Source organism: Grus americana, chromosome 26, assembly GCF_028858705.1.
Source record: "Grus americana isolate bGruAme1 chromosome 26, bGruAme1.mat, whole genome shotgun sequence".
NCBI classification, from domain to species: domain Eukaryota; kingdom Metazoa; phylum Chordata; class Aves; order Gruiformes; family Gruidae; genus Grus; species Grus americana.
In genome coordinates, this window is record NC_072877.1 from 5630868 (window position 1) to 5643420 (window position 12553).

The 12553-nt window shown below is 41.6% G+C and overlaps 1 protein-coding gene across 3 annotated transcripts in view; it reads left to right on the forward strand.

The window, feature by feature from the left end:
• Positions 1-4347: 4347 nt before the first annotated feature.
• The window catches only part of ANTXR1 (ANTXR cell adhesion molecule 1), a 111518-nt gene continuing 103312 nt past the window's right edge, over positions 4348-12553 (forward strand). For all 3 annotated transcript variants that reach the window (XM_054804439.1, XM_054804441.1, XM_054804440.1), the window contains exon 1: positions 4348-4799. In XM_054804439.1, coding sequence (XP_054660414.1) covers positions 4648-4799 — 152 coding nt within the window. In that variant the 5' untranslated portion in view covers positions 4348-4647. The remainder of the gene's footprint in view (positions 4800-12553) is intronic.

Below are 12553 nucleotides of genomic sequence, written 5' to 3' on the forward strand. Positions count from 1 at the left end.
CTGCTGTCTAAATATTTGATCAAATTGAACAGACTCCTAAGGAGAACACTGAATTAGCATTCTTGTGAGTCACAGGGGACTGAGAATCCAGACACCTGTGCTGTGGTTTGGACTTGGTCATTAGAGCATTCAGAGTTTTAAGCTCAGGTTCTTAGAAAATACTTTGAACTGAATGCTTTCATTTAAGGAGGAGGTCAAATTCAGCCACCCAATTTCCAGAAATACTGAAAACCAGAAGCCCCTAATGATTTCCTCAACATGTGGTCCAAAGTCAAGATCAGTGGGAACCAGACTGATCATCTTTGTCTAAATTCAATTACAGAGAAAGATACTCCTAATGATAGATGCCCCTTTGAGTAGATGGGGCTGAATTTTGTCCAGCTATAAGTGAATGTAAAAAACACTTACAGAGGAGCTGCAAGGATGCTCCAGCCCTGGCAAAGTGCTTGGAAATGGTTAAAGGCAAACAAAAGCAATATACATGCAGCACTGCATAAAGGAGGGAAGGCTGCTGAGAAGTACGTGGCCTTATTACACAACCCTATTTACTACAGCACTGACCAAAGAGGACAATAGCTCGTCTGACTGCACCCCCTGCTCCTAGGCAGGGTTAGGCAGAAGTTAAAAAACAAGACTTCTTACATTATGGCAGAATTATTCCCTACACCATATTTTCTCCTATTTTATTTAATACATTACAAGCAATACATTTTCATCTGTATACTTAACCTGATATTCCTCTTCAGGAAGAAGTTACTTACATATGCAGAGTTAGCAGCCTTTTGTTAGCAGTCTTTTGTTAAAAAAGCTAGTGGAACAAACTCTAATCGTCAGAAAAATAACACAGCACAGTCTTACATGTTGCAGCAGAGGCAAATAAAATCAAGAAGGGCAAAGTCAAATAAAAACAAGAGACAAGGAAGTTATTGATCACTTGAAAAATTAGAGCAATCCAGGGAACAAAAAAGCCTTCCGGCCACTGGGTGACAGCCTTGAGTTACACATGGTACAATTGAAATGTAAAGGCATACAGCTTATACCCAGAGAAGTCTGTTGTCCTACACCACGTAGGACAGTGTAGCTCTGCTGATACTAGCAGAGCTGTGCTGAATTACACCATCTGAAAATAGGGCCAGGGAATTTAAGGACATGTCTACACTGAAAACAGGGAAGTAATTCCTGTACAGTGATGCTATATTTGTGATAATAACATTGGTCATCACAGGCAGTTCATTACACCTCAATTATCCATGCAGACTGCTGTAACAGCTTCCTGAAGTGCCATGGAAACTGGGGAATGCGATTTTGAGGTCTCGCCAGGAGCCATTATGCACCATACAGGTCAGACACTTGTGAGCCAAAGGGAACCACTCCCAAAGACACCCAAGTGGGTGCTCACAAAACCCACACGATGCTGCCATGTGCTATGACTCACCTGTCAGCCACACCACTGTTACCACAAACTGACAGAACTAGCTTCTCCCAAACTGTGAGTTTCAGAAAAGGTCCCATATATATGTTTAAGGGAGTAGATGACAAAACAAGAAAACCTGTTTATACCACTTCCTCCATCATTTACATATGCGAATTCTAGTCACACACCAAGGGCATGCTTGGAGCTTAAAGACCCCTTGAACTGCTGTAGGCAATTAAAACACCTTACCTCTTATCTCTTTCACCCAAAGAATACAACACACCCAGTCTCTCCAAGAACTGTTAGGTCTTTCACAGAAAAGCTATAGTCTTCATAATATTTTTGTTCCTAGCATTTTTAGCTAGGGAGGGACAGACACAAATTCCCACACCCTCTACTGTGTCTCACATGAGCTTCCTATTACAGAGCTGCTTTTTTCAGAGTGTTGATGCTGGTATTACCAGATCATAAACAAGAAGACCCATTCTTAAGATAGACACATGAAGAGGGCTAGCCCTGAAGAAAGTCAGAGTTACAGCACAAAGCATGGTGTTTCATTTTGTCAGCAGCTCCCTCCATCTCAGAGTGCTCTAAGCTTCATCTGATGCCTCATTCCTTGGCTTTTCCCCAAGCTTTCCTGGGCCTTCTGTCAGCCTGTATCCACACAGAATCTGATCTCCTCCTCCATTCCCCCTCCTTTCCCTCTGCTAGCTTCAGACCAAAATTATTTTCCTGATATACAGCTTTTTTTTTTTTCCTTCAACACTACATATTTGTTCATATCAGGGCCAGTCAGAAACAAATGAAAGAAATTATCAGTCTGCTTTTAATCTTTAAGCAGACACAGGTCATAAGCTAGTGACAAGATACTGTAGGGCTGTGGTAAGAGCCCTAGCTGTGCTTCAGATCAGAAGCTGACCCTAAGTACTCTTCCAAAATTGCTCAAAACAAGCGCATTGGTCCCCAGAGAAGAAGCCTTTTTTCTGCCCTTCCTATTTTTACATCCTTCATTCAGCTCCTTTTCTTTTAAAATACCAAAAAAGAATTCATGGACTACTCTCAGCCCCTTCCTTAGGGCAGTGCAACATTCAAGTACATCACAAAACTCTGTATGCATAACCCCATAATTTGTGCAATTCAGTCTTTGTAGCTACAAACAAATTTGTTCCAGAGCATCTGTATAAACTTTAGAAGTCCCCAGACCCTACTTGCTTACCCAGGACCCCTATACTAGCTATAGGAACTGCAACATTGCATGTTAATATCTCCTAGCAGCCTTATCTCACAGGATTTTAGCAACCATATCACTCAAATACGCAAACCTTCATATGGCAGCTCCACCTCCTCTTCACAACTGCCCAAAAAGGAGCACATGACCTCATATTTTGCCCGCCCAGGGCTGGTGCAGGTGCTAAGTCTCAGCTTGGGCAGCATCACAGCTACCTCAGCAAAAGGCTGTCGTAACATATGTGTCTGACATTGTGCCTTCTTTCTGTTTCTTGTAGAAAGCCTGATACCCCGACATAGATCTTTTGTCTATGCAGTAACGAGTTGTGTTACTACTCTCCTTTCAGACTAAGAGATAAATTGAAAGACTCACACCAGCACTCCCAACTCCCCTTGAATCTAGGTATGGAAGATATCCATCTACGAAATATCCATCTACAAAGTACCTGGTTCTGCTCCTGTCTAGCCCTAGAGAAGCTTTGACTTCCAAGGGATCTCCACTTCCATCAGGTCTGACCAGGATTTGACAGCAGGACCGAGGAGGTACTGTTTGCCCATGTCTCTGTACTATCCACGTTAGAGATGATAGAGCTGGTGCATTTGCTGAGTATAGCCAGGTGTGGGAGGGAGAAGACTCCCAAAGTTTTAATCATCAATGCAGCAAGGTGCTTGACTAATTTGTAATCCAGATGTTTCCACTTCTGTCAAAAGTCTGTTATCATGTGGTTTGTTGTTTTCCCTTGAAACCTGTCCTGCTGCTTTTCCTGGTCTTTCCTCAGATTGTTTGCTTTTGCAAAGAATTTTAAAGACAAATTTAACTCTTTAAGCAATGAAGAGCAGCTTGAAAGCCTGACTCAAATGCACCCTCTGTCAGAAACCTGACCTTGTCCCTCCCCCTCCACCCCGACTTGATGCAACACCTGAACCTGCTTAGCTATCCAGCAGTTAGTACTGGGACAATAGGTGTGTTGTGATAGCCTGAGAGGATTTGAGAGGGAAGGTGGGGAGCCCCTGCTCCTGGGGTCTCTAGTTTAGCTTTTGTTGGCATAGGGGGCTGTTCTGACTAGGGAATACTCTTACTTTTGAGCTGTTCTGCTCAGGTTTTAGAGCTTGTGGTGCTGTTCATAGAAGAAGCCAGAAAATGCAAGTGTAGCTGCAGTTATGTTTTCCAGCAAGATTTCCTGGGAGAGGGAGAGTTTAAGCTCTAGTGGCTGAAATGAGTTTGCTAAGGATGGTAAGAGATGGAAGCCTGTTTCATAGGTACTGATGTTGCTTGGTATTTTTTAGGACTGAGAAAATGTAAGGGATGAAACCTGGTGTGGCTTGTCACTTTAACTTTTGAGAAACTACTCCAGGTTTTCAAAGGTCTTTAAACCCAGATGTTGCCTATGTGGGAAGCAGAGATGTTTCAGCACAGTGCTATGTGACAAGCTGCTTCTGTGTTCGTATCTAAAGCTGGTGTGGTATGCTTTTAGTAATGCTCCGTGCACGAATGATGTGCTTAAAGCCAAAGACTCCAGTCAGCTTGAATTTTCGCCACAAGGTGGCATTCTCTGAGCTTTTTTGTTAAGGAAAACTAAAACTTACCATCTTAAATAATAACAATAACAATTAAAAAGGGGGGGGCGGGGGGTAACCTCAAACCCTCCCTGTATTTTCTGAAGTCTGTGACAAAGCAAGATTTGTTAGGAGACTGCTCCTTCTCCTGCAAAACAATGGTACTGCTTTCAGAGAGCTGCAAGTGAGACTGAGGGTCAAGTCCCTTTAAAAAAAAAAGTGAAATACAGTATTGTGCATCTTGAAATCTGAAACCAAGACACAGAAGTGCAAGGGAAACAAGGGGGAAAGTCTTGCAATTCCTGAGGACAACTGTTGCAAGTGGAGTTTTAAGGAATAAAATATATATAGATATATTTAAAGGTCGTTGAATGGCTTTTGTGGAAAAACCTGTGAAATAAAGGAGCCTTGGAAGAAGAGATTTCTTTTTCTCCTCCTCTCTGGATATAATGGCCATTGCAAAGCAAAGCATCTTGAGATTTGGCTTTAAATGTCTCTTTCTAGCAACTTTCATGCTAGCCTGTGATGGACAAGGTGGAAAGAGAGAGAATGGTGGTCCTGCCTGTTACGGAGGATTTGATTTGTATTTCATTCTGGACAAGTAAGTCAGTTCTACTCTGTTGTTTTTCAAGTAAATCTTTCTCTAGGCATGAACTGGAATGGCACATACTGATACTGAGGAGGTTTTCTTTGGATTTTGGTTTTGTAGAAGTCACTGTGTCCCCGAGGGACCTGTGAAACTCCTTACTACTCTGGCTTTGTTTTTGTTGTGGTAACTTCTTTGGTAGGTCTAATGTATAATCCCATTGTGCTCTATAAATCAAATTGTTATAAATTTTGCTGTGGCTGATATAGAAACTTTATTGTGTACTTGACCCTGTAGTTTCTTTAAAAAGTGGTTGGGAGAAGGGCAGCACCCTGGTCACTCCTGATTTCCCTGTGAAGCATGAAGGTTGAGGCACTCATGAAAGCAGGGGTTGGAGAGTTATTATTGCAGGCATTAATTCTGGAGCTGAAAATGTGGAGGAAATGCTCGCCTGTCTGGAGATCTGATGCTGTACCGCTTGCTCCTTAGCTCTGAACGTTCTAGAGCAGCAACTTGCAGGTAAATACCCAGCTCTGAGAGGTGGCTACTCCCTTTAAAAGGGTCTGGTTTTGGCTGTTGTGATGGAAAACAGCTAGAGTGCCTTATTTAAAGAGATCTTTATTTTCTCTACGCTGAGTCATATTTTCTTTGTTTCCTGTTAATCAAATGCATATTATGACTGTTTAAGTGTTTATACTGAAGATCACTTCATACTTTACTTTTTTCATCACCAGTTGTGATAGTGTCATCTTCTTGGCACTAGTAAGTTTGCCTCTTTACAGGCCTTAAAATTGTAGATGTAGCAATGTGAAATAGATATATGTGCTGAGCTTTAGAAAGCTTCATATTGAAGCAACACAGCAATTTACAAAAAAGTATCAAACAGTGCTAGCTAAAATGATTCTCCTAATTTTCGTGATTAAGAATAGTTATTTTGAACCAAAGTTTGGAAATACTGGAGAGTATATGCCAGAGCCTTGGTACTGACATTATTAACCATAAATTTCAGAGACAGGAAAGTATTTGTAAGTTGCCAAAAACGCTTGCAGATGAAGCTTTGACTGATCCTCTTGAGTGTTTTGCAGTAGCTCCCACATTCCATTAGTATTAACGACTTGGAATTACATAACACTTTATCACAAAATACTGGGTAAAATGTAAGACTGAGACACTGGCTATTTAGGTATGCCAGTTGTCCTAACGCTCCAGGGGAAAGACTTTTTTTTTTTTTTTTTTTTTTTACTTTATTCAGTGGAAAGATCTACCTGTCTAATGCATTTTGTTGCTTTGGCTGTTCAGTTATTAGTTAGAATACTTCTATTGCTGCATATGGGAAAAAGTCAACAAAAGAGAGTATGATTTGTGCTGCAGACAGCTTTTGTAAACTGCATTTCCCTGAAAGCTGAAGCAGGATTGAAGGTTTTCTAAAATCTGATGGATGTGCTGTGTTATACCTTGGAGCTAATGCAGTAATAACAGCCACTTATTTCAAGTTCTGTGCTGTCCTCTTACTAGAAGGCATGACTTTCTAGCCTTGCTCAAGGGATTATGAATTTGGGTGGAAATACAAAGCTTGGCACAAACTTTAAAGTAGGCAGGCTTACCTCAGTGTAGGTATCAAGGTATCCAGCAAAAAAATTGGGCTGTAATGGTTGCAGGATTCCTATTTCTGGGATTTTTCTGGTGCAGAAGTGAACAGGGTCTGATATAAAAATGTTCTTGGACTCCAGTGGAATTTGGAGGAGAGTTACGGTGTTTAAGCTACCAGTGTGTACAATGTGCTGTGGACCTGATTGTTTAGCTTTTGAGGAGGCTGATGAGAGACTTACTGTGGTGGTGTGGGTTATCCCAGATGATACTTATCTTTAAAACTTTATTTCATTCCTCAGATGATAAGTTGAAGTTCTAAAAAAACTTGAGTCATATTTAGCCTGGGTTTTCTACCTTCTAATTGTTTAGAAAATGTTTTCAAAACATTCAAAACAGGGCTACTGAAGCCCTGAATGCAGAGAGAGGTGATGCCTATGGAGGCCTTCAGGCAAAATTTGAAATGGTAAGAATAGATTTGGGGCTCGCTGCTTTGCTTTGAAATAGCTCTAAAAATTATTAAAAGTGATAAAGGACACTGAAGCAGAAGAGATTTAGATTCTGAAAGATGAAATGTTAATTTCAGTGGTGGAAGAAAGCCATTAAAATATTAAGCAACCTACTTTCTGGGATCAAAGGAGTAATATTAAAAACAATAAACACAGCCCTTGAAGTCACCAGTGCTAGAGCCCTCTACTGACCTCTACTGTTGCCTCAGTGCCTGGTTGGATTTTGTGCCTAAAGTCCATTTAGCACCCTGCATGTGTGCTGCTTGTAGGACATGTTCCAGCTGCTGCACTAGACGCAGTCCTTGTCACAGTGCTGGCTCTTGAAGCATATTTCTGGCCACAAGAAGCCCTTTCAAAGTGAACACAAAATGAAGATTGGAAAGGGCCCATCTTATAGGCTGTTATCATGAAGTGATGTTCTAGATCCCTGCAACATTCTCCTTAGGAGACTCCTGCAAGCTTGCTGTGTGAGCTGTTGAGGGAAACTGTTTCCTCCGGCTGCCTGTAGACAGCTGGAGACACGACTCCCTGCAGATGGCATGCTCAGAGGACCTGAAGCAAATGTCCTGTTTCTCATGGTAATGACGGAGAAGGAAATCCAGTATTCAGCCATTCAGAAATAACCCTGTTATGCTACGCAGCCTTTCATGTGCATGTAACAAACAGAACAAAAGCTTGAATGATATCAAGTGTGCTTGCTAGGTTACAATAGCATCTTTAATCTCTGTGCATGCACTTGCATCTCTCATCACTTACAAGAGTAATCACGCAGCTTAGGTAGCAATAGAGAAGGCCTCTCATGCTGTGACCATTGGACCTCAGGCGAGTGGAGTTAGAGTTATATTCCAGAAGTCATGCAAAGGCACCCCAGAGGACTGCGGTTCAAGTTGGGCAAAGTCCTTGCCAAATAAAACTGAAGTTGTCACGCTGTTGTTGGAGCAGTGCTCCAATTTTGGAGGAGGCTAAGGTTTGCCAGCTCTCTTGAGAATTGTTCCTTGACATGCAGCAAACTTAAAAGGACAAAAATAATGTTACACGCACACACCCCGAACTTGAAATTCTGAGCTGCTGAAGGTATTGTAGTCACATGAATTAAGACCGGATTAATCCATTTCTTTTGTGCTTCAATCGGGGGGCAAAAAAAGGTGAAGGCTACAACTCTAGCTGTATGCTATTTGCTATTTCGGTTATGTGCAGGATCTAGTGGTACAGGGTGCTGAGCATCTCAAATTGGAGGTCATATCAAGATGAGCCCAGTGTTGTGGAAGGTAAGGCCTGTTTATCTTGGGAGAATTGTTGAGAGCTGGTCCTAGATGGCATGTCCTTTTGTGTTCCTATGGTGCTGACGAGTGTCATGGATTGAAGCTCCAGTAGAATGGATGGTAGCAAAACATATGGCAGAAGATGGTGCCAAAGAATCTACAGCCTGGATGCGAGATAAGATATAGTGCCTTCATTAAGAAGGACAAATGAGGAAGCAGTGAGGTGTTGATGAACATAAAGCAAACATTTGGTTTTGCTGATGTTGTCCAGTTATTCTAAAAATATCATCCATGTGACTAATGAAGACTATGACCCACTCCCTAACTGACATGGTATCTAGTGCTATAGTATGTAAACACCCCACACATGCACAGTTGGAAATTATGTAGAGGCAGCTCCCAGATTAATTTATTTGCAAGTAGGGAGGAAGGTATAACAATGAGTAAATCTTCTCAGTAATCTTTTGCTGTATCCTCTGTATGTCAAAGGTGTTATTTCCTATGCTCTTGCCTGTTGTGTGCAAATAGTAGGTATTTTATACCCGTGAGCAGAAAACACGAAAGGAACTGTACATGTGTGAAAGAAAACTTGGCTCTAAAAGATCCTTGGCAAAATGAAGCAAGTAATCCAAGCTGTTTCCTGTGATCTCTTCGTTATTCAGCCAGACAGCTGATGTATTTTTAACCAGTTGTATTGAAGTGAAGCTCCTGCTCTAGAGAGGCTTGTTTCTTTGAATCTAGCTTTAGTAGCTGTAGTTACCATGACTTAAGCGGGACTAAGTCCAGATTTACACTCAGAGTATAGAAGAATATAGGGGCCACAGTGGAATGGAAAGCAGGCAGACACTCTGCATCCCCAGACAGGGAGACTGACCTACGTGAACCGCTTCCATGAGCAGTGACTTCTCCACTGGGAAACGTGAGCCCTCCAACAGAGCTAACCACAGGACCCTTACAGAGCTGAATAATATACTAGCTGCTCTAATCTGAAGAAATACAAGCCTTTAGTAGGTAATGGTATAATTGGGTGTCTGCGGAAATAGATTCAAAATCATCTCTGGTCTTTGTTGGCCTAGTCAGTGATTCCTGGATTGTTGAATCACAGGCCTGGATCCAGAGCAATGTGTGCATTTTGTTTGGATGGCAGGGGTTGCATGTATATGGAGGCATAGTTTGCTTTAGCATGAGGGTTGAGAAATGTTAGCAAGGTAGCATGGAGAAATTTGTGCAGTCTTGTGTCTTTTTGCTTGTTGCCTGAAGGAATGTAGTTCACTGCTGTAGGAATGCCATTTCAGTGAGCTAAGTTAGTATGTGAAATCCTTGCCCATTGAAACCTGTGTGCATGTTTTTAGCCAGTGGTGAACCTAAGGTTAAGTATTCCTTGGTAAAAGGGGTAGGTGGGAGCTGCCTTACATCCAGGATTAAGTGTGTGTGTGCAGTGTTCTGCACCTTTCTTGGTGTAATTTCAGTCCATGGTTATTTGTTTATTAGTTTGGGGGGTTTTTTTACGTATCCCCTGCCAATCAGGAAGAGAAGAGTGTTCTTAGACTGGGATTGGGTTTAGAGCCTTATCCTGCTCTGAACTTGATCTCTATAGACCCTGTAATCTCAAATGTTTGACAGTATCTCTGGTGATCTGTCTCATGTGAAGTGTGGCACAAGATAGTAGTGTTTCCTCAAAGAGTTTCATCGCTTCTTTAACATTTTTGTGTTATATAGTGTTTTCAGAATTGCCCCTGAAGTATTTGGAAAGACAAAGGACACTTTTTGGCTCACTTGTGTTATTTTTAAAAGAGCTCAATAAAAAGATGCTGCAAAACTTTTTGGGTCAATACCACCTCTGACAGCTGTGAGACTTCTTGAAGTTAGTCCAAAACTTTGGGTTACGGTGCGTCCTGTCACAGTGAGTAGGAGAAAAGCACCTGCTGGAGGGCAGAGTTTAGCCAGGGTTTAACCAGAGTGTGGCTCTCTATGTCTGGAACCACTGAGCCATGTCTGAGGAGTGTCTCTCTCAACCCTTGGATTTAGATTAGATGTATAAAATGCCAGCACAGTTGACCACAGAATGTATCATTCTCTTGTTAAAGGCATAATGGTTTACTTAGTCTTAATTTCCATTTATTGGGCTTTTCTCCAGCAAAAGAATTTGGCATCCTCACTGTGAGCCTTTTCTTAAATTGCAAGTTTATAGCATCAACCATTCAGCTGCAAAGTGCTGGCTCGCTGATCATCTTGTTTCTCTTTGGGAATATGAAGAGATAATGATTTTAAATTTGGCTTTTATTGTCTTGCAGTTAGGCTTTAGAAATGCTTGTTCTGTTCAGAGTTCTTGGCCTGCCTTATGAGAGGCTTTACAAGTGACAAGTGTCTTTTACTGTGGGGCTTCTGAATAACATGGCTGAAAGGTGTGGAGGTGAACACTGTAAGCTAATGCTAGCTTTGTAAACCTCCTATTGACTGCAAAAAGGTTAGTTTTATTGGGTTTGTCCATTTTATGCCAAGTGAAGACTAAGAAGTCTGACGTGTGTTTCAGAAGATGTATTTTATGTATTAGAGGAATACTTTTTTCCTAAATGCAGACCTGGGCATTTATAGCCACTGACACCTGGGCTTGAGTAGGTGGAGAAATGAACTGTAAGTAGGCTGCAAGCTGTCTAGCTGCAGGTGGAAAATTTTCTGTGCTAGAAGGGGTAATGTATGGTCAGCAAAAGTGTGAGCCTTCATTTTGGGACCCTTTTATAGCTTGGTCTGGTAAAGATGAAGAATAGATTGTAGACTATTCCCCACTTCAGTGCCTTTGGAACTGAACACAGCAACTGTCCTCCTTTTGTGGGATACAGTGGGTTTGTTTTTATGACTATAGCAATGGTAAGAAGTTTCCTTAAAATAGACATTTAACATTCTGCTGCTCTTGAACATCAGGTTGTTCCTCTTCTGTGTTAATAGATGTGTAGGAAGGTTTCACAGTAAGAGAGCTGTAACTTCAGATGCTTGGAAACTTGTTCCAGAGAGCATAAAGACGGGACTGTTGGTGGGAGAGCAGAGCGAGGATGATGAAGGGGAGGAGGTGCAGCAGGAGCTGAAGCCATACTTTTGTGAAGAATTAAAAAGCTTACCTGAAAAAGCTGCCCAGACAAGTTAATACCAGCAGAACAACAGTCAGAAAGGCAAACACTTAAACAGGATGTGCTATTGACGGGCACATCATTGAACTGAGCTATTGGTTTTTAAGCTTTATTCTGGCAAATGTTGTTTTCAAAAAATGCATGACTTCTCAGAGCCATGGAAAATGACAGCAGTTTTATATGATGACCTACATACCTTATGTGCTCTGCGGTTGGATCTCATTCCCAACTGCCTTGTTGTAATGGTAATTTTAAGTGATGATCAGCTTTTGTTCAGAGGCTTTTAATGAAGGGGAAGAAATAACCACACTTATAAAAGCTAATGCAGCTTCTCAGGCAGTGTCCTCTTGCAAGTGGGGGCTAGCTAGAGCTTCTGTGTTGGCAGAGGCTGGGAGCTGTTTTCCTTTAACATGAAGTCTAGTATAGTCCTATCCGATGGCTAGGAGAAGGTTGGTTAGGGTGTACTCGTGAAGGGTCCTAGCTTCACATGTCTGCTACCAGATGGTTCTAAAGCAACATACATTTCACTGAAGCAGGTAGTAATTGTTTTATGGTTAACAAAGCCTTGGCTTCTGGAGACTAATGTAACCATTGCTATAAAGTCAAGTGTTTCTTTTATGACATATAAAGACAACAAATATTTATTTTCCAGGTTAGTTCTCAGAAATTATTTGGGCTATTTCGCATTGATGGGACTGGAGAGCCTGCTGTATTCAAGGTCCCAGAGTTGTTCCATACATTTGAGAGGAATTTGCATCTGGGGTTGAGCTTTGTGTGTCTCTGTCCTATCAGTTTGCAGTTTGTATGCAGCGAGGTTAAGTTTCTTGTTTGAGAGTAAGTCCTGATGTACCTTGCCCTCCATCTGTTATGAGACACCAATTTTCCCACTGTCTGTGTGGTTTAATTAGTTTATCAAGACTGGCGTTTCTTGGGTCCTCTCTGATACACATTTGCATGGAGAACAAGTAATGATTTCAAGTTCTGGTCTGATGCAAGGAAAAAGAGCTAAGAAGTAACCTAGCACTATTAGTGTTTGCTTATGATCAAGTCTCCTCTGCAATCTGTTCCTTACAATCATGGACAAAATGGAGGTACCTGCAAGGTTATCTTTAAAGAGCTGCATTTGGTATCGGGTCTTTTGTGCAACGAGAGCAAGAGTGTTCACTGTCTTTCCAGATGGACCATACGTTCTCATATCTGTGCAAGGGTCTTCACTGCATGTCATTTAAGGTTGCCTTTGGACATATTGGGGTCATATAGCAAAAGTACAGCTTAAGTTATCATGG